General features: G+C 49.0%; 3 protein-coding genes across 7 annotated transcripts; 2 read left to right on the top strand and 1 right to left on the bottom strand.

The window, feature by feature from the left end:
• The first annotated feature begins 52 nt into the window (after positions 1-52).
• Positions 53-18,076, top strand: LOC135370869 (uncharacterized). Of its 5 annotated transcripts, XR_010415468.1 has the most exons (9): positions 53-339; positions 684-758; positions 1,326-1,367; positions 1,411-1,649; positions 1,946-2,077; positions 2,135-2,187; positions 2,240-2,365; positions 16,999-17,350; positions 17,449-18,076. XR_010415468.1 is itself a non-coding variant. In XM_064604751.1 (7 exons), exons 1-7 carry the CDS (start codon positions 300-302, stop codon positions 2,340-2,342), a joined length of 684 nt encoding a protein of 227 aa, XP_064460821.1. In that variant the 5' UTR covers positions 53-299; the 3' UTR covers positions 2,343-2,417. The 5 variants fall into 5 exon arrangements, 4 of the variants coding, with proteins under 4 accessions (XP_064460821.1, XP_064460824.1, XP_064460823.1 ...); XM_064604751.1 differs by lacking the exons at positions 16,999-17,350; positions 17,449-18,076 and having other exon boundaries at positions 2,240-2,417; XM_064604752.1 differs by lacking the exons at positions 16,999-17,350; positions 17,449-18,076 and having other exon boundaries at positions 54-339; positions 1,420-1,649; positions 2,240-2,417.
• Positions 3,527-8,010, top strand: LOC135370863 (DNA (cytosine-5)-methyltransferase PliMCI-like). Its single transcript, XM_064604746.1, has one exon. It carries the CDS (start codon positions 3,664-3,666, stop codon positions 7,624-7,626), a length of 3,963 nt encoding a protein of 1,320 aa, XP_064460816.1. The 5' UTR covers positions 3,527-3,663; the 3' UTR covers positions 7,627-8,010.
• On the bottom strand, positions 7,809-23,514 carry LOC135370867 (uncharacterized). Its single transcript, XM_064604750.1, has 7 exons — positions 23,363-23,514; positions 14,318-14,474; positions 13,253-13,567; positions 11,806-11,907; positions 11,507-11,734; positions 10,251-10,505; positions 7,809-9,467 (listed from the first exon to the last, which is right to left on the bottom strand). The coding sequence occupies exons 2-7, from the start codon at positions 14,456-14,458 to the stop codon at positions 9,318-9,320; spliced, it is 1,191 nt and encodes a 396-aa protein (XP_064460820.1). The 5' UTR covers positions 14,459-14,474; positions 23,363-23,514; the 3' UTR covers positions 7,809-9,317.
• Positions 23,515-27,933: the final 4,419 nt, after the last annotated feature.

Genomic DNA, 27,933 nt, shown 5'->3' with positions numbered 1-27,933 from the left:
ACCTAGTGAATAACAGTGAGCGGACTGAAAATTCAGACTCTCAGACTCCGATTATGCTCTCTTTGGGCTTATCGGGCTTACGGGCTTACCGCTGACCTTCGCCCTTTTATGGCGGGCTAACCCTTTTGCCCCCTTTGCGAGGGCACAGAAGAAAACAAGTATAGAGTCAACAGAGGGACTTCTTGGCGGGAATACTCTGACCTCCGGCCCATACCACACGCCCATAGTAACCATTACTAATCTCATTATGAATACACTGCGTGCAGGAATATGTCCCGGCAGGTAGACGTTAAATTACGATGGACTCCTTGTTGCACCTGCTTCAGATATCAGATAGCGGTGAGTGCACCATTCATTTCATAGGCTGTCCCTTCTGTGTTGTTCCAGCCTGAGAACATCAGTTCTCTCACTATCACAACATCCAGTAGACAGTAGCTGAAGCTGTAGACGACGGGGAAAAGGAATGGGATGGGAAAGTGGAGAGGGAAGCCATAACTCCACAAAAGCGTGTAGAACAGGCAACCTAGAAAATATGGTTGTATAGAGTGTAGGGTGGGTAGTGTGTGGTGAGAGAAAGTGGGGAAGGGAATGGGTTCATCTGGGTACACCACCAAACCAAGTATTGAGGGAATTCACTTGCTGAGGTTCACATCCTTATGTGCACGTTTTCTTCTTTATTGCAGCCTTTCCAACTGGAAGTTTTGCACACAGCTCCGGCTTAGAGGCTGCTGTTCAGCGTTCCTTTGTATCGGATAAAGGTAAATGGCCCGTTCAAATAAAAGCAACATAACAGAGCATAGGTCCCATGGGGCAGGGCTTTTGTACGAGCTTCTAGGCAACAGTGTTATCGCACCAGGTAAAATATATAGACTCGCATACAGAACTCAATTGGCAAAATCAAGCAACTTGATGGGGACAACACAGAAGCAGTGTTATCCATAATACTATAGTAAAATGTTTGGGTAAACTTCAACACAAAATGACACTTACGGGACAAATCGCCTTGTCTGTCCCTCAGGAATACAAGACCTCTGTCGGCAACATGCTGATGCCTTATCTGACAGATAAGCTCCACATTAAGAAAACCTAAACATGTGTGACAGCTAAAATGGGTGGCATGGAGCATTCTGACACTTGCAGTTTGTATTAGTCCCTGGAAAGAGAAAATAATGTTTAATTATTGCTATATACTTTCATACATTTAGTAACTTTTTTTGTCTTATCAAAGAATTAGTTCACAAAGAATTTGTCACAATTTCACAATGTCACAAGTTCTTCCCCATTATATAGCTTTTATTCATCTTTCTCTCAATTTTTTTTTACAGAGACTATAACGCAATTCCTTTATGCCATTCTCGAGAATACAAGTAAGTGAAACAAGAAGCAGTTTACAAGGAGTAACTCTGTCAGCTTACGCAGGCTCTCAGATGGCACCTTTTGTCCGAGAAGCCCGCAACAGCTGGCCTAACTTCACTGAGATCGTGAGGCTGGACAGGCAGCTAGCAGCCACACTGAACAACCACATTGCAAGACGTGCTAGCAAGCAACAGGGGAGATCACTCGTTCAGACTGCATGCGCCATCTACGAAAGTGGTTTGCTGTCGGAGCTACAGGAACTCATTTACGACGAAAAAATAGAAGCTCATCAGGTACTATACCTTATTTTCAAAGTGGTTGTGACAATTGCTACACAGGGTGTTTCACCTAACTTGTCAAAAATTCTATTAAAACATCAACTTGTTCAACAATTATGGGGTCAGCAGCACGAACTTTTGTGACACCTTAGGCTGTTTTTTTAAAGGTATTAACCTTGTAGCAGGGAATGCATTTTGCGATGATTCTGCATTTGTTTGGCACCACGTGCGATGAAGTGTTGGAACGCATTTAGAAACAGCTATAAATAATAATAAGTTTGTTGCATTACAATGTAGCTATTTTATTTCAGCCTATCATCTACGGTGCCCTATGTGCCCACTTGAAAATTAGTGAAGAGAGCACTCTCGTTTCATTTTTGTCATCCACCCTAAGGAACACCATGGCTAGTGCAGTGAGGCTCGGAAAAGTGGGACCGCTCGAGGTGACACAGTTGAGAGGCAATTTCAGGGTATTACCCATTGCGCCGAACATTTTTCAGGCACAGAAGATGCAGTACAGGCTTCAGCAAGCCATACCAGCAATGCTAGCCAGGTAATGCCAGTCGGTGAAACTTGAGTGTAGATAACCCAGGTGTCGATTGCAGGAATAAGGAAAGACGTGCTGAAGCTGCATGTTGCACCTTCCCTCTCGTTGATTTACTGAACAGTTCACACGATCTCCTGTTTATGAGGATGTTCTACTCCTAGACGTTCCTCAAGGACAAGCACAGGTAATCCCGTTCCCCTGAACTCATTGAGAGTCATAATAAAAAATCTCTCCGATATTGTGTGTGGGCTTCGCCATTGCAACATGACTTTTGACATTGAGTTGTGTCCAGCTCGGCTGTTGTTCACGCCATTCTTGTTCAGTGAAAGTTGTACGCTTTGTGAGTTTGTCTCCGTGGAGGAGAGAGGACATTTGGGATAGGGACCAATGAGATCGCTCCAGGGGCAGTAGGGGAGAGAGGGAAACTGTGGAGCCGCTCATGTTGCAGATGTTGTGAGGGTGGCAGTCTGGACACCAAACCAATTTTAACAATACTGTCGCACACCACCTTGCGATGTTGCGATGTTCAGAATCACCGTGCTAAATATTTGCAGCCAATTACCTAAATTATAAACGGATTTGTAGCCACAGCGTTTGTCGCCGCGATGTCACTGGCAACTTCCCATTTTTATTGTGTCGAGCGATCAAGCCATCGGTTGGCGGTAAAACTTGCTGGTTACGGTTTGCTATAGCCCGAAACTGCCTTCAATCAACCGGTGGCGGATGCGTGAAACCGAAACTGGATGTTAGCATGCTGCTCGTTTTTCTCGTTTCCTCATCATAATCACAAAATAAAGTTGTTGTCTCTCGGTATCTCAAAACTTCGACGCTCTGCTGGATGGAATTTTACACGTGCTATCAACACGCAGCTTGCAATAGGACACGGGTGTTACGAAACTTCGGATAAGGCGTTGTCACGTGTGAATACGAAACCGAAACCAATTTGGCTTTTAGATTTGAGTTACAACAACGAGCATTTGAAACGTCCAAGCCTGATCTTTCTGCTTTTACACTGTCTTTTACACAGTGTGCACGTGTCGACGGTTCTGCATCACTTTGCGCTGCATGCAGATTGTACGGACCAACGTTCGTACGGCTTTTTTTTTTTCTTCGAACTTTGCTCCTCCGATAACACAGAGTTGTAACGCCGGCAAACGAAAAATGACATTGGTATTGCTACCTAACTACACATTGCAGTCTTTTCGTCCTTTTCGTTGTTGTGTGTCTCCGAAAAGAAAAGAAAACGCACTTAGGTTTAGGTTTGCCTAATCAGCCTAATCCCCCCCACTTTCTGGCGCAGGCGGGCGGGGGCGCCACTGACAAATGGCGCTTCCGTTTTGTTCCGTTTCCCGCTGATGTTTGTTATTCTCTTAAAATTTGGCGCGAAAGCTTTGTAGCGTGTCCGTATCACTTGAGTTCAGTGAGTGTGCTCCGGTTCCCACTCGTTCTGAGACAACAGTCTCGAAGGGCCATATTTTGACAATGAAAAGCCACAAGCGTTCGTCGTCTGCTAAACCGAAGCGGAATTCTTGCGACGAACACGAGTCAGTAGATTGCAAAAACCCGCAAAGAGACGATGAGAATGAAGTAAAGGTGGAAGACCGGAAACGAAAACGAAGCGACGATGAGCCCGGCCAGCGTACCCTGAAGGAGATGTTCAGTCAAATGCCACCCAAGCGTCCTAAAAGTAATGAGTCTGTCATCCAGTACGGACGGTGCTCAGTTTGCCGCCAAGCTCTGGACGGCGCCGAGATACGACTCTTCGAGGGTGACGGTGAGGGTGCTGTGGATGAATTCTCGGCTCTCACCGAGCCCAGACTGAATGTTTTTGGCGACGCTGACTCCGGTGATGTGATGGAGCTGCCCCAGCACAAGTTGACATTGTTTTCTGTGTACGACAAACATACCCACCTTTGCCCTCTGGACGCTGGACTCATCGAGAGAAACGTAGAACTTTACGTTAGTGGTTACGTAAAGCCCATTTATGCCGAAGACACGTCCTCCGATGGTGGCATTGCTACGCGTGCTCTCGGGCCGATCGGGTCTTGGTGGACGGCTGGCTTTGACGGAGGTGAGAAGGCAGTCGTGGGGATTACTACCCCGTACGCAGACTACATCCTTATGGCTGCCAGCGATCAGTACAAGCCCTTTATGGACGCCTTACAGGAGAAAATCTACATGAGCAAAATCGTCATAGAAACCCTGACACGGAGCACAGAGTGCACGTACGAGGACCTCCTCAACCAGCTGGAGGTAACACCGCCTCCGCAGGGAATTGGAAAGTTCACTGAGGATGCCCTCCTGCGTAACGCCCAGTTTGTGGTCGACCAAGTGCAGAGCTACGATGTGACCGCAGACGATGACGAAGCCGTGCTCATAGCTACGCCTTGCATGCGCAGCCTTATCAACTTGGCTGGTGTCACTCTGGGTCAGCGCAGAGCTCTGAGACGTGGTCGCCGCGAGGCAGGACACAAGAAAGCTAGCACAGGGACCCTGGCAACTACGACTCCCCTTGTGCGTGACGTTTTTGAGACCCTCTTCAAGGACCAGATGGACAAGTTGGTGGCGGTACCCGCAGGTCGGAGGAAGCGTTGTGGAGTATGCGAAGCCTGTCAAACACCCGATTGTGGCAAGTGTAAGGCGTGCAGCGATATGGTCAAGTACGGAGGGACCGGGAAACTGAAGCAGTGTTGTGAGCAGCGCCGTTGCCTCAGCAAGGTGGTTCAAGACGCGGAAGAGGATGACGGAGACAACGAGCAGCTGGATGATGCCATGGACCAGAAGGCTGCGAAATCTGATCCGCCAACGCCCACCAAAAAGATCACTAAACGGTGCGGCGGCAGTGAAGTTTGCTGGACGGGCAAGCCCCTGGCTACACGTGGGAAGAAAGCGTACTACAAGCAGGCTTTTATCAACGGAAGAGAACTGAATTGGGGAGACTTTGTCCTAGTGACCCCCAAAGACCCCTCCGTATCGCAGTACGTGGCGCGCGTCGTCTACCTCTTTGAATCCGCCAGCGGAGAAATGATGTTCCACGCTCACTGGTTTCACAGGGGCGCCGACACTGTGCTCGGCGAAATGAGCGACCCACGGGAGGTGTTCTTCGTCTACGAATGCGACAATCAGAGCCTCAGCACCGTCTCCCAACTCTGTTCCGTGGTCCACAAGAAGGTTCCGGAGGACTGGTACGACCGCGGAGGAATGTATGGCCTCGAGCAGGGATGCTCTGGGGATGAAGGCTCTTCGTTCTTCTATCAGAAGGCGTACCACAGTGAGAATGCCCGTTTCGTGGATCCACCAGAGTTGAGCGCCACAAATGACGGGGACGTAGAGCACCTGTGCGTCAGCTGTCAGTGGGCAGAGGCAGAGAAACAGAGGGAACATGTGACTGTGGGAGATTTTATTGAGGCACAAGATGGGAAGAAGCTGTACAGTCGAGCAACATTCAACGGCAAATCCTACTGCATCGGGGAGTGCGTCTACCTGGATCCAGACGCCTATCAGTTTTCCTTCCAAGCTGTACCTTCTGCAAAGGTCGTTCCCGACAAAGAAGAGTTGGATGAAGACGTTTACCCCGAGAAGTACCGCAAGCGTTCCGAATACATAAAGGGTTCAAACGACGGCATCCCGGAACCATTCAAGATCGGCAGAATAACCAGCATCATCGTTAAGGGTGACAGTGATAAACTGCTGTCGCCAGAACGCGTCAGGCTTCAGTTGACAAAATTCTACCGGCCCCAAGACACGCACGCGACCCGGTCGGAAGCGGACTTGAACTTGCTGTACTACTCGTCCGAAGAAGCTGTAGTGGAAATGAGCAACGTTCTCGACAAGTGCTACGTCGTATACGGGGAAAACCTTGCCGAAGACGTGGAAGATTTCTTGCGGAAAGGCCCGCACCGCTTCTACTTCAACGAGGCGTACGACGCGAAGGAGAGGATGTTTGTGGAGCCACCTTCGAAAGCGAGAATGATGGGATGCCAAGGGAAGGGCAAGGGAAAAGGCAAGAGCAGCCACAAGTGGGCAACCGTGGAGCCACCGGAAGGGTACCCGGTCCCCGAGCACAAGTTGCGGGCACTCGACGTGTTTGCGGGCTGCGGTGGCTTATCGGAGGGCCTTCATCAGGCAGGAGTCTGTGAAACCCTTTGGGCCATAGAGCGAGAAGAACCTGCCGCAAATGCCTTCCGCCGAAATTTTCCCGATGCCACTGTGCTGACGGACGATTGCAACAGGCTTCTACGCCTTGTTATGGAGGGTGAACTGACAAATGAGAAGGGGCAGTCACTGCCCCAGAAGGGAGACGTGGAGCTGTTGTGTGGGGGACCTCCGTGCCAAGGCTTCAGCGGCATGAACCGCTTCAACTCGCGCCAGTATTCTCTCTTCAAGAACTCCCTCATTGCGTCCTACCTCAGCTACTGCGAATATTATCGTCCAAGATACTTCCTGCTGGAAAACGTACGCAACTTCGTGGCCTTCAAGAGGAGCATGGTGCTCAAGCTTACGCTTCGCTGCTTGCTCAGCATGGGGTACCAGTGCACCTTCGGAGTCCTCCAAGCGGGCAACTATGGTGTGCCTCAGACACGTCGTAGAGCTATCCTCCTGGCTGCTGCCCCCGGGCAGCCTCTCCCGTTCTTCCCGGAGCCGCAGCACGTATTCGCACCTCGTGCATGCCAGCTGTCCGTCGTGGTCGACGACACCAAGTATACGTCTAATTGCAAGTGGGTGAACTCGGCTCCCATGCGAAATATAACCGTGCACGACGCCATGTCCGACCTGCCTCAAATTGGAAACGGTGCCAGAGTCGAAGAGATGCCCTACAGCGAAGGGCCGACAACTCACTTTCAGCGCCAGCTACGGTATGGAGCCTCTGTCCTGTATGATCACGTGTGCAAGGACATGGCACCTCTCGTCGAGGCACGCATGCGACACATCCCGTTGGTACCTGGCTCAGACTGGAGGGACCTGCCTAACACGGTATTCCGTTTATCCGATGGAACTTTCACGCGGAAATTGAGCTACACGCACGACGACACCAGGAATGGCCGCTCTCCTAACGGAGCGCTGCGAGGCGTCTGCCCATGTGCCGAGGGCGAGCCCTGCGATCAGATCTATCGCCAGGATAACACTTTAATCCCGTGGTGTCTGCCCCATACGGGCAATCGCCACAACCACTGGGCTGGGCTGTACGGACGACTAGAGTGGAACGGCTTCTTCAGCACAACGGTGACAAACCCCGAGCCCATGGGCAAGCAGGGCCGGGTGCTGCATCCGGAGCAGCACAGGGTGGTCAGCGTCCGCGAATGTGCCCGCTCCCAGGGCTTTCCAGACACGTTCAGGTTCTTCGGAACCATACTCGACCGCCACCGTCAGGTTGGCAATGCTGTGCCGCCCCCCATGGCGTGCGCCATTGGACGTGAAATCCTCAAGTGCTTGCAACACTCTTAGCAACTCTGTGGGGCACCTTAGGATGCGTATTTTGGTTTTAGACTGTGGCAAATTTTGAGAACAATGCAATGCATCTGAATTGACACCCCCACCTTTTTTTTACACTCTAGCAGAACGCATTGCCGAACAAATAGAGCAGCATCGTCGGCTCTTTTTTAAGTACACAGGACCAGGAACATAAGTGAAGCATCGTTTTTTACTGCACATTCTGTATCGTAAGACACAATGTATTTCCTTGTGCAAACAGTACGTATTTTTATGCGCAACATCCATGTACTGACAAAACTTTCGTTGCTTGCAACATGGTCTGTAACAAGAATCATGCGCTGACATGAGAAACTTTTGTCTAGGAATGGTAAAATAAATATATTTTATTACTATGTTTATATGTACATATTCAGGAGGGCTTCTTGTCACCCGCCTTACAGCATAAATTACAACAGCGTGTCAAATGGGGCACTTCATGAGAAATGACTGTTTACTTGGCTAAAAGACGTTTCAAGGAAGGGGACAATCCAGAAGTCAAGTCAGGACAGAGTTACTGATAGCTCTACTGAACAGCATCCCTCTTCTAAAGAACACACACTACCAAGTTGTCTGTAAATATGGCTTGTAAGCTGTAGGCATGTTATGACCCTGCAACTTCCCAGGAGCAGACACAACAGAACATAAATAGGGGTGCGCGCAAGCTAAGTTTGTGTACAAGCATAAATAGAAAAATGTGTATGCCCGAAAACGATAAAAGGAAGCAATTCAAAATTGTGTTCCTAGTCGCGAGGTGCATCAGCTCCTTGCAGTTTATCGCACAGACTCTCTAGATGTCACGTAAATATCAAGTCCTACTCTACAAAGCCATACTCATGTACATGCCTGACCGTGCCAGTAACTTTCAATGTCTTAAGAATTGCTCTCAAAGTGTCACATTTTGCTGAGCGAGAGATAGCGCACGTGTAACACATGGAAAAAATTTACGGAAGAGCTCAGCAGCAGAAACGCGGAATGCTACAAGTAAAAGTTCTCGTACAGTCACTCAAGCGACATCCCCACGGAATATTCTACTGGTAGAAGAACCTCCAAACCCAAAAGCTACTCACAGGATGGAAGTTCTGCCGCGTCTTACGTTAATCATTCTTACGGCGTCGGAATATCTGGAGCCGCATACCGTGCACATAGCAGACGGCACCACTGGCCCTGTCGTCTGCTACGGAATGGCTTTTGGGGGGTGGGGGAGCTGCAGGGAGCTGCACCATGGTTAGGAGAGCACGAGAAGGACGTTTTGTGGGGTCTTCCTCTGGGGCATTCTGTGGAATGTTGCTCATGTGAATACACAGTTGGAGTAAAAGCATATCCAAGTTTAAATTAGAAGGATCTCCGCGATGGTGAGGAGTTGCAACTCCACAATGCTGAGTAGTTGCACAAAGGTGTAGTTTTTGCTTTGCGCCTCTTCCAGTGGTTCAGTCAAGTGAGGCACGTGCTTCGACACCTCCAACTCGCCGCATGCAAAGGGTTGGCAACGCAAGAACATCATTTTTCTTTGTCATAATTGTTTGCAACTTTATCGCTGCTTTTCAGGAGCAACAGAAAAACGTCAAGCTGCAGCTATGCGAGTTACACATACGGGCAGCCCAGATTAAATGGCCTTGAGTGTTTTGTTCGAATCCGCAGAGCAGCGGTGGCAGTCACTTGGAAAGCTAGTTCTCTCTCCGATGAAAATTGAGATGGGGCGGCACGTCGGCATAGACTTTTCTGCGGGCCCCCACTCTCTCGTGGTGTCCTTGCTGGGAGGACTCTACCGGTCTTCGCACTAACCTGCCCTCTTCCTGTGCTGGGGCTTCTGCTATCTGCGTGGTAAAGAAAGTCACATTTGCAATGGGTCTGCTGAAAGGACAACAATTACACACACACACTTTCAATTACACATTCTCAATTTATATATCTTATGTCTAGATGTGGTGTAACAGAACTAGGTGAACTAGCTGTGGTGTAAAAGAAAAGGAAAATGCAGCATCTGATGCTTTTTTATGCGTGTTCGTGCGTGTGTGTGTGTGTGTTACACTACCAAGGTCACTTGAAACTCTATGTAAGGACAGGACCTGAGGGGTGGTCAGGACATCCGGACCCCCTTCCCCCTAGTCGTTTGCTACTGGATGTCTTGTGGTTGTGTCGCAGGATATTCCCGACTGTTAGCAGTGCACGTGAAGACACGACGTTGAGCACTCGCGCTCACGTGACGACTCGCGCTCACGTCACGAGCACACGCGCTCAGAAAGCTATGACGTTTTTCGCATCTTTCGCCGCGGAGTATTCTGGGAGATGTCACTCTTGTGAATCCACGGTGACTAACACAAAGGAAACAGGATTCATCCTGCAGCTTGCGCTTTCCATCTCCCATTCCTTCTCAAGAATGCCTACAATGCGAAGGGCACTCCCATTGGTCTCCTCAAACGATTTGTCCAACCATCGCGGGAGATCGTTTGAGGAGACCAATCCGAGGCCTTCGTATTCTCGCACTTCTTGAGGAGGAGTGGGAGGGAGAAAGTCTACATTTTCGTCTTGCATTTGCAAAATGAGTTGTTTATCGCGCTCAAAGTGGATTAAACGTCTCATGAGAAGGGGCAGCATACCGACTTGCGTTGTGGTCCTTCTAGTATCTTCGCTGTCAGTCGCTGTTCCAGAGCTCGAAAGCGAGGGTCCTGCAGGATATTCCGCCGCGAACAACTGGGAGGAAGGGGTTGTTCCTCTTCGTCGGAACATCTCCAATCCCTGTGCACGTCGGAACTGATGCCGCTGCTCGACTTTCCACTGGATCCTGATTCTCGGGGCTTCGCGGCGCGCGCTCCTACCAGTTCCCGCTGGGTGCAGCGCCGGTGCTCCACCTCCTATACGCACAAAGAAACAGTCCCTCGCTGATTATTTGACATTAGAGGATTCTAAAGACTGTCTTTCATATGGGTCATTTTCTTTCAAATTTCTATGCATAAAAAAGTGAATACGATGTAGCATGGGTCATTTGGTCGTCAGTGGTGCATGTATAGACCTCTAACCGAGAAACGTTATCATGACGTTGGTAGGCAGACTGAAACCGAAACAAATCGGAAGAGGAGGGCTGGGTTCCACGAATGGCCACTTGTTCGCTGCCTCCTATTGAAAGAAAAGTAGGACCGAAGGTCGCGTCCCTTTCAGGAACCATCGTAATCCCCTCAAGACCGTGGCTACCAAATTGGCGGCGCTGCCGAACACTATGACATCCTTCGTTTACAAACAGGGAGAGTAAAGGAAAACTTAAAAAGTGGTCCTGAGCGGCGCGGCGCGGCCTTCGACGCTCGGCCCGATCTGACGTGACGTAATCAGGCCCCGTGTGACGTAGCATTAGTGTGGGGGAGCAGCCGCGAGGTCCCATTTCTAATTGAAAAGTCGTCTGCAAAGCGCTGTGCTACTTGCCGGGACTGTCCACGTCGCAGGGTGACGTCATTCGCGCTCGTGCCTTCTGAAAGAGTTGAGGGGTGTCCAGCGAGTGTGTAGTTGAAAGTCCTCTCCCTCGCGCGCTCTTGCGCAAGAACACGTGGTATCTGCTGCGCGATACGCCGTAGCCAACAATGAAAAGATATATGGAGGGCGCTTTCACTGCTACATGAAATGTGTACGTTTTTCGTCTAGCTTTCTTGCTCCTAGCTTACACAGTGCGACAGTTTGAGAGGGACAGTGACAAGAGGGTAAAGTTTTGAGAAACCACACCACGAAGGGACTGTCCACTCAAGGGGACCAATGATTCGCTCCACGGGCAATAGGGGAAAGAGGGAAACTGGAGTGCTGCGCGGACGAGCTGACATACTTGCGTAGGGTACACAGTCGTACAGAAACGCGCGTGAGCCTCGCTTACCTTGAGGTCGCCCTGTCGCCTGGAGACTGTATCATAGTCCTTTGGTGGCAGTAGTAAGGGACCTTTCTGGGGATTGCCTAGTTTCTCCCTCAGCTCAGCAGCCAGTGAGTCGTACAATGAGGTTATGCCTCTGCTTCTTTGCCTCGTCGATGGCACCGGGGAGGACGATAGTTCCTCGTTGTGGTCCGACCCGTCGTCCGTTCTGCCGTCCGAGGCCAGCGTCCTCGACTACAGAAAATATTTTGTGCTCATAAATAACATACTCATCAACTCGTTGGACTAACCTGGTTTCGACTTACATATTTTTGTCGCGGCTGGTCGCGGCGAAGCACAAAAGGACGCTCTTCCACTCCCTTATCCACCAATGTGTTACGTGTTCTTGAGCTTCGCAACGGGGAGTGCTGAAGAAAAAGTAACAGCCCAAGCGCTTCACCGCGACCAGCCTCGACACAAATATGTAAACCGAAAACAATTAATTATTGCAACAAATGACCCTCTTCGGTGGCAGATTTTTCTCGAAAATGTGTCTACTGAAGGTCCCAAAAAGGGGTAGTACCCATTTTAATGCTGACGGCGCCCTGCTTTAGAAGTCATGTTTTTAACGAAACTCATTCACACGGTGCGCAGCTTATAGGTGGTATCGGACCGATACTTGTAAAAAAGAAAGTACACTAACAAAGTGTCAGAGACATATATGACGAAGAACATCTGAATGTTTTTGTGTTGTATCATGTCTGGCTATACATTGGTGAAGTACGTGTGTGGAAGCACACGTAATAAACGCTCCTCAATATGCGCATATTCGGACCTGTGTGAATCCTGTGTCTGAAATACCAAAGCGTATACATCTGCTTTGGGCAGTGACATTAAAGGGGCACTAAAATGCAAAACCAAGTTCACTTCAAATTACGTTACACGCTATGTTAACTTCGTACTTGTTATCATAGCAGAAGGGCAAGGGTGCAGGCCAGCTGGTAGATGGCGAAAAAATGGAACCCGAGCAAGGGACACAGGAGGGACGACACGACACGTTCTCGAAACACGTTCTCGAGAACGTGTCGTGTCGTCCCTCCTCTGTCCCTTTCTCGGGTTCCATTTTTTCGCCTTGTTGTCATAATTCAGAACTTTGATTCCGTTACGGTGCTACAATCGATATTATACCGGACTGTTTCTTACTTCGGCGCTAAGCAGTAAACGTCGTTTCAGCTCGTGGTTAGGTGTTTTTAGTCCATGCTGCGCGTGCCACGCCATAGAGCAGAAACAACAGTGCGCGTTGCGAAGCCGACTGGCGTCGACTGGTGTCAGAAGGACGTGAAGATAAAAGCTGTCAGTGGAACATTCGAGAGAACTGTTGTGGATTACAATTCAGTGAACCGGTATTGAAACATGCAGCAGTGCGCATAATGCCACGCGTATATACGGAACACTACTACGGTCGGACCCGTTCGTTTCAAATCCACATGCCCACGATAGGTATGCGCGTGCTTCTCCTGCTGTCGCATTGAATGCCGCCGTTGCCGCCAAAGACGGCTCTGTTTTAATTGCGTTTTTCTTCTAAACGGTAGCCCCGTGTGAACTAATTTTGCTCGCACTACGCTAATTAAAACACGGACTTTCATTTGAGAGCAAGTTGTTTTTGCATTTTAGTGCCCCTTTAATTCGGTGGGATTCTGAAGTCATCCGATCTATAGCTCATAGTGGCACTGAAAGGACTCTTCCCTCGGTACGTGTGTCGTGCGAGATTACCGTTTCTGGAAGCAATCCTTTTGCGGCGAGCCGGTGTTCAATCTGTCTGAAGCGCGTCTGGTTTTCGGGCCTCTGCGACAGCTGTTGCAGCTGGGACTTCAACATGGCGGCCGTCTCCGGGGAGTCGCACCGATAGGCGTGCACGTGGACCGGACAGTGCGTTACGGGATTGTAGAGCAGAAGGATGGCACACACGACGTCTTCTTCCTGGTGGGCGCACGTGACGGCCTGTTGGGGTATGAAGTGCTTCACCTGCTCCAGCTTTCCCCGCCCACGGGACACGTTCTGCACCATCTTCACACCTTTGCTGCTCACCTGCAGTCATATGAAATAGCGGCACTTATACTTGGCCACATGGCATTTTGAGACCAAGCGCTATCTTGCCGCGTCACACAGATTGTAAGCTTGTGATTACACTTTAAGAAGAACAAAAGGGGGGATCAACTACAGCTTCTAGTCCCCATGCAATTGCTCCCCATTTTAGTACTCGTGCCCTGAAATTTACTCCCCTAACACTATACAAATACTCTCCTCACAATGAAATGCTGTCCTCTCCCCATCTGATCACGTCTGTACGCTGCTCACGGCCGAAAATCGCCGAAATTTACCGAACTCCATTATTTACCGAAAATCTCCGGAATGTGAGAAATGCCGGTTTCGTTTCTCACCGATTTTCACCGAGTGTCTTCACATTTAAAATATTCCAGCAGTGATTCGTGTTTATAACGTCGTATACTGCGAGATTCTGTATTGGAATGGGATTTTACTATGGGGCCTTGGAATACTCCAGCGGAAGATGCCCAATACACCATGCTCCAACGGAAGCGCGAGCGGTCAACAGCATGTCTTCTCGTGCTCTTCTAACCACGTTGAATAACCTGCTGCGCAGGTACAGGATATTCCGTAGCAGACGACAGGACTGATGGTGTCGTCTGCTTTATGCGTGGTACGCCACCTCCGATGTTCTGGCGCCGTGCCAGTGCTCAGCATATGAGCTTTTTTTTATTATTGCTTTTTCTCTCACTATAATATTTCGTCCCTCGTGTAGAGAGATAACATACATACCTGAAGAGTGACTTTCGCTGGTTCCAGTTCCCGCTCCCTGTCGAGAAGGAATCGCAGTACGGGAGCGATATACTGCACGCCTCGGAGCCCCCGTGACTCCTTGGCGCCCAGGAACCAGACGTAGTAGGACTGCTTCCGCATGCGGTCATGCCCACCCCTGGAACCAACAATATACCCTCCTTAATTACACCGCGCATAATACACGCATAAATACACACAGCATAAAGCATAACACGACATGTTACGCTTTTCGGCGACACATACGTAATCAGGAAGCCGTGCCTCCTGCCGACCGTGTCCTTCTGTAGCTTCGACACGGAGTATTGTTTTGTGATGTACACGCGGCTCTGCGTAATCACGCTTTGATTCGGTCACGGCTCACGTCACAATCCAGCTTAAAACGGACGCAAAGCCGCTTATGTACTGCGTGCATTTCGATGCAGGTGCTACTTGCACTAATGGAGCACAGCTACATTGCTTGGAAACTGGCCTTGGAAAGCCACGGAAACTCGCTATAACTGCGTCAGTCTACTTTTATTTTCTTATTGTTTTACGTGGAATTCGTATGCGTCTTGTCGCTCGTTTAGTATGTCGTGACACTTTGATAAATGTGGTTCATGACGTCACGCACACACTGGGTTGACACTGGAGTATTAAGGAAAAAAGACTTGTTTCTCTATGCGTGGCACCTAGCGAGATATACCCCTCGAATATATGTACTCATCAAGCTCTGATATCAGAAATACTGCCGTTCCCATTGGTAGTCGCAAGCACGTGACCTCTCTCGGTCTCCGCTGAGCTCCAAGGTCGCTTGTGAGACTAGTGCGCTCTTTAGTCATAGGTCGTCATGATTATTCTCAGATGTCATACTAGGAACCTCTAAGCACCAGCACAGTCCGCAACGTCCGCCTCCAGAAAAAGAGGAAGGGGGTTACACGCTAGCTCCCCCCCCCTCTGGAAAAAAATCGTGGGAACGCCCATGGTTCAACCGCAAGATATATCCTGTAGCAGACGACAGGGCCGGTGGCGTCGTCTGCTGTGTGTCCAGTGTGAATGTTCAACATAAAACGCGGCGGAAGGCGGAACTTCCAACCCGCGAGCTGTTTCTCTTGCTTTTTCTTCAACTAGAATATTCCGTAGGACGTCGCGCGTGCGAATGCACGGAGAGAACCACGCAGCCCCAGTCACATGTCAAACTGTCAGTGCCGCATTCAAAGGAATGACCGAATGACGCGTTTGGATGTAGTATTGACCTTATAGGAAAAAGACTCCCCCTGCGCACGGAAGAGCAGGTAGCCTACTTTTCGGAATGCTGAGGAACGAGTTGCGCCTGGTTGGCCATGCGTGGACGGGGGGACCCTCCATCTTGTTTATCATATTATTTTTGAAGCTTCATAAGGGTGCGTTCGTCGCATCACATAATGGGGGTCGCCATTTTCCGGTCCTGCCCACAAAGTTCGATGAAAAGTCGTTCTGATTTTGCGGGAAAAAACTACGTTTATTTTTCGTTTATTTATTTATTTTTATTCGATATTCTCGCTCTTCAAAGGTTCACTACGAAAATATAAATTCCATCAGTGAACATCACGCGCTCTTGCGAACCCGCAAAACTTAATAGTTTCGGATTTTCGACATGACGTTACCCGGACGCCACCGGGAGCACTGTGGTCTGTCTCCTTACAACAGCGCGCGTCTCCACTCTCTGCCCCACGTCGGAAGATTGTCGGCAGGAGTAGTGAGGGGGACGGAGTATCAATGTTACCAGACGCTTGGGTAGATTGAACAACCAATGACGTCGTGCTTCTCAAAAAAGTATGAATTTTACGGTAGCTCTGCGTCACATAGAGAAACAGTTCGCGTTAGCGCCGCGAAGCAACTGTGGCTATGAACGGCGTATAGACGTGGACATATGGGGAGAGGACAACAGGAAGGGGCGGAGGACAGGGGGGTTGGTATGCGTCCTGGGCCGACTTCAGGAGAACTGCGCCGACATTCGTCTGTATAGCCTTCCGGAAAATTCAGAGAAAATATCAGGCAGCACACAGCCGGTGCGGGGAGCGACAGAATGTAATGGCATATGACAGAGGGCGCAGACAAGCTGGTGCATACTGAAGGCTGGAACCGGAGACACGGAGACGACAAAATTTCTCTTACACAGCGACGGTTTAATAAATTGTGTTAGTAACCCCTCGCTTATTCTCCTTGCGCCCCTTCGGAGGTTCTTGGGGATATGAGGGGTTGGTTGTTATTAAACCGTTGCTGTGTGAGAGAAATTATGTCGTCTCCGTGCGGTTCCAGCGTTTTGTAATGGCAAAAAACCACTTTCAGTTGCTACCCGCGGTCCCAAAGAAGGCATTGTGTAACACGAACTTGTCCTTCAGGAGCGTGCTCAACAACCGAAGCAGCCCTCAAAGAAAGTACAGGGTACAGTACGTTGCATTGGCGGTGAACACGGACACAACGGGAAGCAGGAAAAGACTCTGAGGAGCACCGCATTTTATGCTGTAACCGCGTATTCAGACGAGCCACATTTCCCGGAATACTCCAGAGGAAGATGAGGTCGTAGCTCTCTGCGCGGCTTTTCTCGGATCAGACGCAGGATATTCCGTAGCAGACGACAAGGCCGATGGTGTCGTCTGCTATGTGCACTGAACGGAATTCCCCATATATTTTTTTTTCAGGTAATTCTGTGTTTGCGCCACGAAGCAACTGTGGCTATGAGCGGCGTACAGATGTGGACAGATGGAGAGAGGACAGAAGCAATGAGTGGGGGGGGGTTTAGTATGCGTCCTGGGCTGACTTCAGAGGGAACTGTGCCGGCATTCGTCTGGACAGTCTTCGGAAATCCAGGGAAAACGTCAGACAGCACAGCCGGTGGTAGGATTCGAACCCACCACCTTCCAGTCTTCAGAACGACCTTGGCTGCCACCAATCAGCGGGACGCCTTAACCCCCCCCCCCCCCCCCCCCCCCTCTGATAATCCAGTTGTGCCCTACGAATGCTCAACATGAAACGCGGTGGAACTTCCGCACGGTGAGCATTGTGTGTTTTTCTTGTCTTTTTCTTCCCGTAGAATATTCCGTGGGAATGTCGCTCGTGTGAACACACGGTAACAGGGCACTTTTTCACAGTCATCAGTCTCTCCGTGCCTTCTATCAGTACAAAAGCAACAAGACAGTGCCAACGCCGCCTAGGGACAGAGGGCCTGGTGGCGGTGATGGTGATGGTCAAAGGTCTCGCTGCTTCGGCCTCACAGAAGTGGGCAACATCACGACTGACGCCCTAGGGAATGTGCGTCCTGGGCCGACTTCTAAGGGAACTGTGCCGGCATATGTCTGAAGCGCCTGAGGAAAACCCAGGAAAAACCCCAGACAGCACATCCGGCACCGGGATTCGAACCCGGGTACAGAGGGGCTCCTTTCTTTCCATCGCACGCAGAAGTCAGGAGGCCAGCCAATCACTGCAGACGATTTCAAACACGTGGTTTCTGTGGCTAACCAGCGACTGCCCTGTGCATGTGTGTGTGTACTAGATGAAGGTACCACCTCGTTGTTCTTCTCACCCATTACAAGGGGTGTTACTTCAAAGAAAAGGGTGCAAAGCTTTGGTATTTAAGCTCTAGACACACGTCGACAACAATTACGTAGAGGTATCCCAACTTTAACGTAACCGTAATGATGACCACCCGACCACGATTTTTTCCTGCTCCCCTCCCGCGTGCTTGCGACTCTGGATAAAGCACTGCGACATGCAAATGACGGTGCACGTCTCATGTCATTCCTTTGTAACGTAAAACATCGTGGTGGAGGTCGTGCATACCGTTATGGAATTCGTTCTTTCCACGGAATGCCACCGGCGTTCACGTTTTCCTCTTCTATTTTCACGACTATATCGGACACTTTTTTATGCTCACGACGTTGCATTCTACACGATTTCCTTTTGGGTGCTCATCTGGCGGTCCTTGACACGGCCAGCACGCTCGGCTCCACTGAAGCGCGAACACGCGCAATAATTTCCGACCGTTGCCTCTCGAAGGCGACAGTTATAGCAAAGGACAATACGTCGGCAGCGGAGCGCACCCATACCATGCGCCGATAATGGCAGTATGGAAATCACGGCGATCAACGGTGAAAGAAAGACGGGACAACACCCAAGGAGTTGCGCTTGCCGGACGCCGAGAGGAAATGCTCCGGGAGAATAGGGCGGATATACTGTATATTCGCACGGGCGACATCGCCACGGAATATTCTAGTGGAAGAAAAAGCGAGACACTGTTGTGTTGAGCATTCGTACGACGCTGGAATATCGGGAGCGCCGTACTGCGCACATAGCGGCCGACATCATAGCAGACGACACCATCTGCGCCCTGTCGTCTGCTACAGAATATGACATGACGTTGCGTTGAGCGCTCGCGCTCAAGTGGCAGCAGAAAACTGAAGTTTTTGGCATCTTCCGATGGAGTATTCTGGGGAATGTCGCTAGTGTGAATACACTGACACGTCATAGCTTTCAACGTCGTGTCTGTTCGTGCACTGCTAACCGCGGGGAGTCTCCTGCGGCACAGCCACAAGATCTTCCTTAGCAGACGACATCAAAAAGCGCAGGCTGTGTCGTCTGCAAAATGCGCAGCACGCCATTCCCGATATTCCGGCACCATGCGACTGCTCAAGACAAGACGCAGCGGAACTTCCGCCCCGTGAGGCTTTTTTCTTCTTCTTCCTCCATTAGAACATTCTTTTGGGATGTCGCTACCATAAATACACGGTAAACATTTTTGCTGCGGTGTTCTTCAAATTACCCATTTCGAAATGGTTCCTTAGGACGCAGTACGGCGTGCTAGAATTTGCGCTAATATCCGAGGTGACCTTCCAAGGAAGGGTGTTACGACAAAACAGGTTACGAACAGTCTTCTCCTGGGAGGTTCTCTCTCTGCAGGATATGGCAACAGAGCACCAATGTTGCGCATATGACCTGAACGTCTGCCGGTATAGAGGCAATAAGCTGTACATGTTGGTGGCATGGGATGTCACTTCGCTCATAGTAAGCAACGGTACCGTACTATTGATTCGCGCAGGCGGTATTGAACCGCCCGGAAATGTGGAGTCCACATATATGTATGAGTGGCGCGTGTTCGCCCACCAACTTGATGAGAGGCACGGTGACCTCAAGAAGAATGCGTGACACGCATCGGAGACACACGCATCCGCAGCGTCTTCTGGAAGGCGTAACAGGCGTTACGGAACCCCAAAACAACATACTCCCTGGTTGCGCTTTCAAGAATGAAGCTCGGTGAAGCGTCCTCGCATTATTTTTTCGCATTCAAGAGGAATCCAGTGGAATATGCTGCAAATAGGGTCTCGGTAATCAGTAAAATCCGCAGCGGTATACACCGGGTTTTAACAACAAAACAATTAATGACGCTTCGGGCTCGGGATGAGACTTGAGCAGACACTTTCGCACCATTCTGATTATGGAAACCGTATGGATTCCGAAACGTCATTAATTGTTTTGTTTTTAAACCGTTGTGTGTGCCGGTATCGGTATTACTGATTAAGTATGACTATATTCCCGGTATTTGGACTGTTTTACAGCGTATCTGTTAATGGGAAGGTCTCGGGAAATCGCTGTGGCTGTATCACAAAACCCTCGGATTCGGTTTCGATTTCGGTCATGCAAAACAAGTTGAAAGAATCTAAAGCTCAACTAAAAGCAGTTTTGACATACTCAGAGATGGGTACGTTGTCCCGATTTTAGTAATATTTTTGTCCAGCTAATCCCATCTCTACACATCACCACTCACTTCACATATCACAAGGCAGTACTCGTCACTCTAAAGTGGTTGTGCATATATCAGCAGTAAAAGTGTCAACGTCCACACACAACAGCTACTGTTGAAATTCGCGTTGCACAATAGTAACCGTCCTGTAATTTTTAAATCCTTTATCTTCAAAATCCTCCGAGCTTGTGTCATTGCGGCTCAGACCTTGTGTCCACACGAGTGACGTACATTCCTCAGAATACTCCAGCGGGAGATGCGAGAAACGTACACTGCTAACCGTGGGGAATATACTGCGACACAGCCACAAGATATTCCGTAGCAGACGACGCGCAGGAAAAAACGCTGACGGTGTCGTCTGCTAAGTACACAGTACGCCACTCCCGATATTCCGCACCGTGTGAATACTCAACATAACACGGGACGGAACTTGGGGTACTGTGAGCAGTGGTTTCGCTTTTTCTTTTTTTTTTTATTCCACTAGAAGATCCCGCGAGGATGTCGCTCGTGTCAATACACGGACAGTGTGTTCTTCCAAAACACCGTGTCCTTACGCGACGCGGAAGTATCGTGAAATTAGCTTCTAGTTTTTGGTAAGTATGACGTCGTGGCCCAATCTGCCAAGGCGTCTGGCAACATTGCAACTCCGTTTTCTGCCTCCTCACCCCAGCTGCTGCCAGTCTTCCAACGTGGGGTGGAGAGCGAAGACGCACGCTGTTGTCGGGAGACGATTCGGTGATGTCACCTACTCTTCGCGAATCCGAAACTACGAAGTTTTGCGGCTTCTTTCGAGAATTCGTGAAAACGCGTAACGTTCGCTGGCGGCCATTCATATCTTTCGGACGAAATAAAATAATCATCTTTTTGTATTATCTAAATACTAATTATCTACCTGCCTGTCAAAACGCATGGGCGATGTTCAGGTATGAAATTGACGAATGCACGAATGATGTACTGCACGAGTTCCTGGTGAAGTCGGCCCAGGTCGCACGATCCCACCGCTATAGTGGCGACGTTGCCCGCATAAGCGTGGCAGTGCCACCACAATCACCTCCACCACCACATTTCAGCATAATTTCAATATTATCTAACGGAAGAAGTTGTTTTAGTGGCAGGCTTTACACGTTCTCAGGAGTTGCTCTACTCAACTCTATAGGCACATGCCTCTATGACAACCTCCTTATTTTCCTAGCAATTCAAGCAAATCTCGCAACTTCCTCTGGGTGCTGTCCGTTGGCTGCATGGGTCTGGCCTTGGTGGCCTAGTTGATCTCTTGCCTATTGTCGACGGCAACGAGGTCGGTGAGAAAAAAAAAACTATGGAGGTACGTTTCGCGTAAGATATCTCGCTCGCAAGAACGTGTTTCACCGAAGAGAGGGCCTCATTGCGGGAAATTTCCCGGACCTGCGACATAACCGCCCTACCGCCCACACCAACGGCGGTGGAACAACCTACCAGTGAGGTCGCATTAGCACATCCGGGCACAAGTGACCGCTTTCAAACACTGTTCTCGTATTTCCCAGATGTTTTTCCACACAGCACGAGCCTCTGAGCAAAACTGTTACTTGTCGATTCGTTAATCATATCAACGATCAAATAACGAGCGGCGCGTCAAGGAAGGCGACATGAGCATGAATTCCCACACAGTAACATCTCCTGAGACTGATTCTTGGTTGCTTCAACTGACGCAGTGGGAATAACTATAACACTTGCTTCGGCTTCTTGTACGTCAGATACTGTGCAGTGATCGAGAAGTTGCCTCAAAGCAAGACAACTAGTGCTCACGGAGGTACTGGTTTGTCCAGAATCACAAGGACGAGGGCATGCTACAGAAAAAGTGTGTGTGTGTGTGTGGTCGTTATTAGAGTCACGTTCAAGTCGGAACAGTTTTGTATCATTACCGATATAACACTCGAACAACAATGCCCTCCCTTTGTAGGGGACGAGCGGGAAGAAAGGGATGGGGCGTACGCCAAACATGTGGGGGGGGTTATTTGGAGGAGGGGAGGTCTGGATAAACTACAGCACTGAGGAGGGCTATTATTATGACAGCTATTATACGTGATGTCTTCCCAGCAGCGTCAGTGGATTGAAAGGACACTTCCTGTAGCGTCTCGACGAGCAAACCCCAATAACAATATTACGAAACAAACTAAAATGGAGCACACGGAAATCTACTCCGTAACAGATGACCCGCATGTCTTCGTCCGAAATTTACATGGAACCACAGGGAAGGCCGTCACGCCCCCTTGATCATGTTCGACGTCACCGCCGACCGCGCAAAATCTGGGGAAGGCGCTCAAAATCACAGCGTGTCAGATTCCTCCGTGCGATCACCCGTAAGGAGTTGCGCAACAGTCGGAGATGCAACGTTTTTCTTTTATTTTTTTGATTTTTTTTTGTTTTGTTTTTCTGACCGGCGGGTTCTGCAATGTCTTCTCTTCTGTGTTGATAGAAACAGCATCTTTTTTTTTTTTTTTTTTTTTTTTAAGCTGCAATCAGGGGTCGGCGACACGACACTCGATCACACCAGAGCATGTTGTTGTGCGAAAAGTCGTGCTCTGGGATCCCTAAACTTATTTTTGTTCTTCCTGCTCGTGCGAAATGCACTGTCAAAGCTGTGGCTATAAAGACGTTACTAATGTTGTAGGAGGCGATTTCTGCAAAAACTGACAGAGACGTACGGTAAGGTAGATACGGTAAGGAAGGTAGATAAAGTAAAGACGTTGGGTATAACGCATAAAAATTACTCGATCTCAGGAAAGTAAAGAAACAATACGAAATCGTCCGCGTTTGACAGATCGGTAGCGGCTTGTGTATATACGTATATGCTTTTCTTTTACTAAAAGGTCCGGAGAAATTTGTGGACTGAGCTGTTAGTAACATGCATACCTGCTTGTCAATGGTTTCGAAATGAGAAATCATGACAATGACATAGCTCGAAGCAGAATGAAGCAGAATATTAACGGGTCAGCCTCCCCTCAAACGTCATATCGTGTTCATTGCACGACTGGCATTACCACGCGGTTTATTTGCCACCACAGGGGCTATACGGTATTCGTCTGGAATTTCATACATCGCGTTTGTCGCAGAAGAATACGAGATATCAAACGCAGACGACAAGGGCAGCCTCGTAAACTGGCAGTCTGGCTGGAAACGTCACTCTGCCGAACCTGTCGTTCAGTGGGTTGCACAACAAATGTGGAGTCGACGACTAAGGTGTCACACGAAAGCATACACCGCAAGACAACAATAGTGGGTCAACTCACCGCTGGTCCTCAGTGCAACAGGTTATCCGTTCAGAGGAAACGTCTAAGCGCAGAAGAAGCAACGGCGAAGCCGTGAAGTAGCCACGCACACCTGTTTCATCCTCCTCCTCAAAGAGCAGGTTACGTGCGCATGCGTTGTCGTCTGCGAAGTCTGCGACGCCCGCTCCGGTTACCCACGCAAGTTACCCACGAAAACACGTTCCCACCTGTACACACGGGACAAGTGTCCTGGGCATCACACGCATAGAAACATCAGAGCTACGAAAATTGCTTTTGTCGTGTGCATCGTATTTCCTTTAAAAAAAATCGTTCCGTTATTTCGGAGTTTCCGGCGTTGGCGAAGTCTGCTTCGTCAGTCCGACCGATGGTGATTCAGCTCAAAGTACCACCAACATTGGTAGTTTCTCTTGCACACGGGTCATTGAGGTCCTGGATGTCTCCCAAACTTTGAAAAATGTCTATAGAAATATCTATTGAAGAGCCAGTATATTACCATATTACCAGTAGGCTCAAAGTAACTGTTTCTCTCTGTCTGCCGTTTTTCTAAAAGTACTCATTGAGTTTTCACGCTTGAGTGCTAAAAAAGCAGGAAAAAAAAAGGAGTAATTGAATCTGTCACCCGACGAATTCTGGTGGTATTCATCATAGGTGTATCTGGTAACAGCTCAGTGTCAGCTGTTCTGAATGCCGCTGAACGGGTTTAGTGTTGGTGACAGTACCGTTGCTAACGTCTTTCGATTTGAGGCTATCAGTGTTGAGGCACACTTGAGAAGAAACTTGAAGTTCTAGTTACCCGTTGAATTAAACCTTTTCCTCAATTAACCTTCCCGTGAATTAAAATACTGACTCAGATAAACCTGTGAGTCCACTCCTGTAAAAATTACTTTTAATTAGTAACTGAATTGCAGTTAAAACAAGTACATGAGTAGGCTAAGCATTTTTTTCCCTTTCGTCATCATCCTTGCAATTATTCCGAAAAATAATTGAGTTACATCGAGTTACGTTCATTTCAATATACCATTTTGGATAACGTCATCCTCCTTCCCAGGGGAAGGCCGTACAAACATGGAAATATCCATTGGGAGAACAAACTGAATCACTAGTGTGTGCGCTTAGCAGAAACATGAGAATGTGCCTGAATTAATACTGCAAAGGCGTCAGAGAAATTTTGCTGCCTCTGAGATATTACGAATGCCGCAGTAAAACGGTGGCTCTTCACATGCAAAGCGTGCCCAACGCAAAATGTGCAAGATCGCGTGCAAAGGAATTCCAAAAGTAACTCCAAGTGGATACGAATTACTCGAACGTAATTAATTAAAGCAATTGGGTTATTTGTAATTAATTATTTTACGTGTTCGCAAGTGGTATGGCTCCGGTCGAACCCTCAACACACCTCCTGATGGTAGACATGGAGGACGGCTAACAGCCTAACGCGTCATCTGTTGAATACGCACAGAATGTTCTTTCGCACCACGTGCACGCTCGCAACCAATTAGAAAAGAGCTCCATTGACGAGGCCACCAGGACTGATTTCCGAAAGTGCCATTAGAGCCAACAATTGAACCTCTGTATGCAATAAGGGGATAAGTCGACTTATCCCCTCTTTGCTTTTTTTTTTTTTTTTCTGCAATGATACCTACATACCAGCATATACCTGCCAAAGAAAATTTAGTACCGTATTGCAATTTATTGGCCCGCTACAGGACGGTAAAAAACGGGAAAAGCATGTGTGTCAATGGGACGCGGACAATGAGATTAGGCCCCTTTTCTCGGTTTGGGATTTTCCGAGTTATCCCCGTATTGCATACAGAGGTTCAATTGTTTAGAGAGGCCGCTGACCGTATATCATGCCGTTGCAAAATGACCAGCCGAAAGCCATCACGCTGCTACGAAGTGGCGCACCGCATTTACTCGCATAATTGGCGCACTTTTTCTCTAAAAACGCAGCGCCACGACGGGGGTGGGCTAATTGCTACTGTTAGCGTAGCGGTCAAAGGAAAGAACAACGCGCGCACGAGATTAGAGAGGAGGATCACACTGGAGACGATCCTGAGGAACTTTGGAGGATTCCTGAGCCATTCTGCGTTACACCTTCGTCAATGTTAGACGTTCGTGTCTTTTCTTAATTAAAGTTTTCTTTTGCACCATCCTGTTCGAATTTCGACTCCGTTCTACCCTGCCACTTACACCCCCATACAACTCTCAAATATCTCGCTACACCCCCAGAATACCACGTCACGTCACACATCCATGTATAACAGTCATACTCGGTTCTTTCTGAGGCAGCAGTGCTACATTCTCTTTCCTCCGAAGGTGGTGCGCTCCTGAGGCGCGCCGTTTTGGTTTCGGCTAATTTCAATAGCGAAATTCGGCGGTGGGTATTTCACGGCTCGCACTCCTTTCAAGATCTTTGAAAGATAGAGTGGCTTTCAACGAGGGGATGCGCTCCTGGGGCGCACCGTTTTAGTTTCGGCTTATTTGCATAGAGAAATTCGGCGATGGATATTTCACGGCACGAGCTCGTTTCAGGATCTTTGAAAGATAGAGTGGCTTTCAACGAGGTGATGCGCTCCTGGGGCGCACCGTTTTAGTTTCGGTTTATTTGCATAGAGAAATTCGGCTATGGATATTTCACGGCACGAGCTCGTTTCAGGATCTTTGAAAGATAGAGTGGCTTTCAACGAGGTGATGCGCTCCTGGGGCGCACCGTTTTAGTTTCGGCTTATTTGCATAGAGAACTTCGGCGATGGATATTTCACGGCACGAGCTCGTTTCAGGATCTTTGAAAGATAGAGTGGCTTTCAACGAGGTGATGCGCTCCTGGGGCGCACCATTTTGGTTTCGGCTTATCTCCATAGAGAAATTCGGCGATGGATATTTCACGGCACGAGCGCGTTTCAGGATCTTTGAAAGATAGAGTGGCTTTCAACGAGGTGATGCGCTCCTGGGGCGCACCGTTTTGGTTTCGGCTTATCTGCATAGAGAAATTCGGCGATGGATATTTCACGGCACGAGCGCGTTTCAGAATATTTGAAAGAGTGGCTTTCAACGAGGTGATGCGCTCCTAGGGCGCACAGTTTTGGTTTCGGCTTATTTGCATAGAGAGCTTCGGCGATGGATATTTCACGGTACGAGCTCGTTTCAGGATCTTTGAAAGACAGAGTGGCTTTCGACGAGGTGATGCGCTCCTGGGGCGCACCATTTTGGTTTCGGCTTATTTGCATAGAGAACTTCGGCGATGGATATTTCACGGCACGAGCTCGTTTCAGGATCTTTGAAAGATAGAGTGGCTTTGATCGAGGTGATGCGCTCCCGGGGCGCACCATTTTGGTTTCGGCTTATTTGCATAGAGAAATTCGGATTTCACGGCACGAGCTCGTTTCAGGATCTTTGAAAAATAAAGTGGCTTTCAACGAGGTGATGCGCTCCTGGGGCGCACCGTTTTGGTTTCGGCTTATTTGCATAGCGAAATTCGGCGATGGACATTTCACGGCACAAGCTTGTTTCAGAATATTTGAAAGAGTGGCTTTCAACGAGGTGATGCGTTCCTGGGGCGCACAGTTTTGGTTTCGGCTTATTTGCATAGAGAAATTCGGCGATGGATATTTCATGGCATGAGCTAGTTTCAGGATCTTTGAAAGATAGAGTGGCTTTCAACGAGGTGATGCGCTTCTGGGGCGCACCGTTTTAGTTTCGACTTACTTGCAGAGAGAAATTCGGCGATGGATATTTCACGGCACGAGCTCGTTTCAGGGTATTTGAAAGATACTTTCAACGACTTGATGCGCTCCTGAGGCGCGCCGTTTTGGTTTCGGCTCATTTCAATAGCGAAATTCGGCGGTGGGTATTTCACGGCACGCACTCCTTTCAGGATCTTTGAAAGATAGAGTGGCTTTCAACGAGGGGATGCGCTCCTGGGGCGCACCGTTTTAGTTTCGGCTTATTTGCATAGAGAAATTCGGTGATGGGTATTTCACGGCACGAGCTCGTTTCAGGATCTTTGAAAGATAGAGTGGCTTTCAACGAGGTGATGCGCTCCTGGGTCGCATCGTTTTGGTTTCAGCTTATTTGCATCGAGAAATTCGGTGATGAATATTTCACGGCACGAGCTCGTTTCAGGATCTTTGAAAGGTAGAGTGGCTTTCAACGAGGTGATGCGCTCCTGGGGCGCACCGTTTTAGTTTCGACTTACTTGCAGAGAGAAATTCGGCGATGGATATTTCACGGCACGAGCTCGTTTCAGGGTATTTGAAAGATACTTTCAACGACTTGATGCGCTCCTGAGGCGCGCCGTTTTGGTTTCGGCTCATTTCAATAGCGAAATTCGGCGGTGGGTATTTCACGGCACGCACTCCTTTCAGGATCTTTGAAAGATAGAGTGGGTTTCAACGAGGGGATGCGCTCCTGGGGCGCACCGTTTTAGTTTCGGCTTATTTGCATAGAGAAATTCGGTGATGGGTATTTCACGGCACGAGCTCGTTTCAGGATCTTTGAAAGATAGAGTGGCTTTCAACGAGGTGATGCGCTTCTGGGACGCACCGTTTTAGTTTCGACTTACTTGCAGAGAGAAA

Source organism: Ornithodoros turicata, chromosome 10 (assembly GCF_037126465.1).
Source record: "Ornithodoros turicata isolate Travis chromosome 10, ASM3712646v1, whole genome shotgun sequence".
NCBI classification, from domain to species: domain Eukaryota; kingdom Metazoa; phylum Arthropoda; class Arachnida; order Ixodida; family Argasidae; genus Ornithodoros; species Ornithodoros turicata.
This window is presented reverse-complemented; position numbering and strand designations above follow the sequence as displayed.